Here is a 3545-nt window from a genome sequence, read left to right as displayed (position 1 = left end):
CATGCCAAAAAACACTGAAAAGCAGTAAGAGTGCTTCTGTTTCTTTTTGTTTGTTGTTTTTGTGTTGCAATCTATTGACAATATCTATTGAAAGATCCTGTGATGTCAGCCAAGCACTGAACAGAGGAATCTATTGGTTAACTGAAGTTGTTGAGATATTTTCTCAGAGAAAAGCTTGATGAATATTAGCCATTTTCCCTTAAATTTTCACACGTCTTTAAAATACAAAAATGAATAAATGTTAAAATACATGTGGTGTAAGTGCTTGACATTAAACTTTTGATTGCTGAGGTGTCCATTTCAAAGACATCCATCTCGAATAAACATACTGCCAGCTATACAACCTGATAAAAAGCCAGGTCACCCCACCCATGAAGATTCCCTTTTAGAAAGCCCTGGGTGACCTAGATAACTGACCACTTGAGTGACCCTACTTTTCTCCTCTGCACTTTAGTTCCCACTCTTATGTTTTAAATTCACCAATCAAGGGTAAACCTACAAAATCCTATGTATTTCTCCCATGACCCCAATAAAAGCAGAATCCCAGGTGTGTTCTCCCCCTGACCCCATCCCACCCCTGACTTTGCTGTGTGGCCCTGGAGTGCTGTGTACCCTGTACCCTCCAGGACCTGTGAGTGATAAATCTTGTTGTTTTTCAAAGTTTCCTCATGTTGTTACTGAGGTGCATCTTGCAATTATAATAAGAACCACAAGGGCTGGCCAAGTCACAACACTGGTTCACATGGGGGATCACCCCAGTAGCATGGGCCCAGGTGAATGCCCCCAGGTATTCCTAGATGACAGTATCACAATCAAAAGGCTGAGACCAGCACGAAACAATATAATAACATAATATACGCGTACTGTGGTTGTGTAGAAGAATGACCATATTTTTAGGTCATTCATACTAAGTAAGCATTTAGGGGTGATGTGTCATGATGTCTGCAACTTACACACAGAGCAAATAACACCGATCATTATACTATCCTTTAACTTTGATTTTGGAAAGTTTTCATAATAAAAAGTTGGGAAAATATGTGCGTTAAAAATAGAAATGGGAAGAGTTCAAAAGTGGAAAGTAGTCTAAGCATAAGATAAATAGCAGAGGCATTTTTTACAATTAAAAACAATAATTTACTGCAATACAACTTTCTAAGAATGAAGAAATTCAGGCTAACGTTTTCCATCTGGGCCTATGCTAAATGTTGCTCCCAGTATGGATCTGTGGCCAAGAGATTAAAAAATACCGGTGTTTTGAGGTAACAGTTTTTAGATGTCATAACTGCAAGCAATGATTCAGAGAGTGATGAAAGGCTCAATCAGACTGTCAAACTTTCTGCTGCCTTGCTCACTCCAATCCACGAGGGGTACTGAGCTTGCAACTCCTCTCGGAAGGCTTTCCTGAATGGAAACACACCATAACATGCATCTGACACACCTGATTCTGAAACTGCTAATGAAATTCGGCTAAATATTGCTGGGATTCTGTTTGGAAAGACACTAAGTCTTATTAAGCCCAGGCCTTATACAGTGTAGAGAATTTCCATAACCTTTCTTCAATCATGAAAGATGGTTTTTTGTTTGTTTGGNCTTGTTTTGCCTGAAAAAAATTCATACGCCAGTGCAGTACAACTGCTCAAGACTGTTTAAATATATAAACTCTTGTTGTGGCATTTGTATCGAGTATTATGGAGATTGTTATGGGGTTTGAGAGGCAGTACCTACAAACTGGTAATAGCTCTAATTAAAGATCACTCTTACTTGCTTCAGCTTTCACTTTGTCCATTTCAGCAAGCAATGCCACTTCTCGATCCATTAAACTAGGAAGGGATGACAAAGGAAAAAAGGTTTGATTAGAAACTTGAAACAGAGAAGTGGCACACTGTAATAGTGAAGAAAAACTTATGGAGTTTGTTCACTAAAAGCATATTACAAAGTAAACACTGTATGGACCACAAAAAAATTCTGTCTTACCCGCAGTAAAGCATATTTTAAGGATTCCAACACACCTAATTTCCTTTTATTTCGATATATTACAGTACACCAGTAGATGGCAGTAGCAAGCTACAAAACATTTCTTGGTGAATTGTGCTTAAAGTGAAAGTCCTTATGGAAATTACATATTTCCATACATTTTTTATATTTTGGTCTATAAAATTGGACAGCTTTGCTTCCGATGAATTTACCAGGCAATACTCCTTCCAGGGCATGGTAAGTTTATCCATGATTAGGATTTGTATACCTTTAACATTTTGCCACAGTTGCACCAAGTCTACTTGTAATTTAGTCTTTAGAATGCAGAGTAGTCAAAAGATACACACACACACACATACAAACACACAAAAGGCTTGTTTCGGGTAAACATTTACAAGTAATCCAGAAAATAGGGAATCAAAGTTTTCTAGTAGGGTTTTTACAGGAAAAGAACATTAAATAGACAATTAGCATTTTCTCCACGGCAAATGTAAATGGCATATAAAGCTTTTCCATGTCTTTATAAAAGAGCTCAGATAGTAAGTGGATTGTCCTAGTACTATTCAACCAGTGAAAGCAAATAATTTTCTTTACCACATCAGTTTTGCTTAGTGGTGGAAAAAAAAAATCTAAAATTTTAATACCTGCACAAACATTAAATGTTCCAACTTTCTCCAAATTTAGAATTCATTCCAATTTCTCCTCTTGAATGGGAATATAGCTACAGAGTTAATAAAAGTTCTATTCTTGTTTCTTACTGTATAACCAATCATACACACACATTTACCTATTCAATTTAGCTCAATATGTACTTACGTTGGCACAAAGTAGTTAATTAATACAGAGACTACAGTGTGAGCTACGTATACAAAAAAATGTAAGGCAGGGACATTTTCTCAAGCAGCAAAATCCTTCATAGGTAAGTGCCAGAGAACACAGGTTTGATCATCATTATGCATGATGTTAACAAACAGACTTGTTACTAAACAAATTTGGTTGGCATATTAATCCAAAAGCATCAGACTGGAGAGACTATACAACCATTGTAGAAATACTTTGTTAGGAAAGCATTTCCCAAATCTTGGCAGCATTTTGCTCCAAGAGCTCTGGCAGCATTTGGAATACCTCAAAGGCAAAACAAAAGCACAACAGAGACAGGAGCTGTTAGGCCTTGAGTTTGACATTGACCTCTTATGTTGTGTTGCTGAATCACCTTAAGATGCAGATATTGTGTACACCATATGTCAAATTTATCTGACAAAGCTTGTAAACTATTTATTAAAAGACTTCAGTGAACAGGTAATAAGCTTTCTGTAGCTTACAATCTTTATTATACAAAGTAGAATGTCATATGACCTTGCTTTTGGCAAAGAAAAAAGTTCTGCACCACCACAATCACTTTTTTGTGGCAGTATCCGGTACTTTCTTTCCTGTGAGAATGACTAGCACCCATTTAAATAAATTTTGCTGCTTGACTGGCTCATTGGTGATCATAGGAAATTCATAGGGAAGGGGATGGACAACCATACAACCACTCCATTAAAAATCAGTTTACAGGGCCGGCCGAGTGG

General features: G+C 37.1%; 1 protein-coding gene across 1 annotated transcript in view; it reads right to left on the bottom strand.

Annotated features, from left to right (window-relative positions):
* SPATS2 (spermatogenesis associated serine rich 2) overlaps nucleotides 1-3545 on the bottom strand; it is a 130891-nt gene that overhangs the window by 12950 nt on the left and 114396 nt on the right. The window contains exon 8 of the mRNA XM_019662213.1: nucleotides 1762-1820. Within this exon, the coding sequence (XP_019517758.1) occupies nucleotides 1762-1820 (59 nt within the window). The remainder of the gene's footprint in view (nucleotides 1-1761; nucleotides 1821-3545) is intronic.

The sequence above is a fragment of the Hipposideros armiger genome, unplaced genomic scaffold, assembly GCF_001890085.2.
Source record: "Hipposideros armiger isolate ML-2016 unplaced genomic scaffold, ASM189008v1 scaffold_371, whole genome shotgun sequence".
NCBI classification, from domain to species: domain Eukaryota; kingdom Metazoa; phylum Chordata; class Mammalia; order Chiroptera; family Hipposideridae; genus Hipposideros; species Hipposideros armiger.
This window is presented reverse-complemented; position numbering and strand designations above follow the sequence as displayed.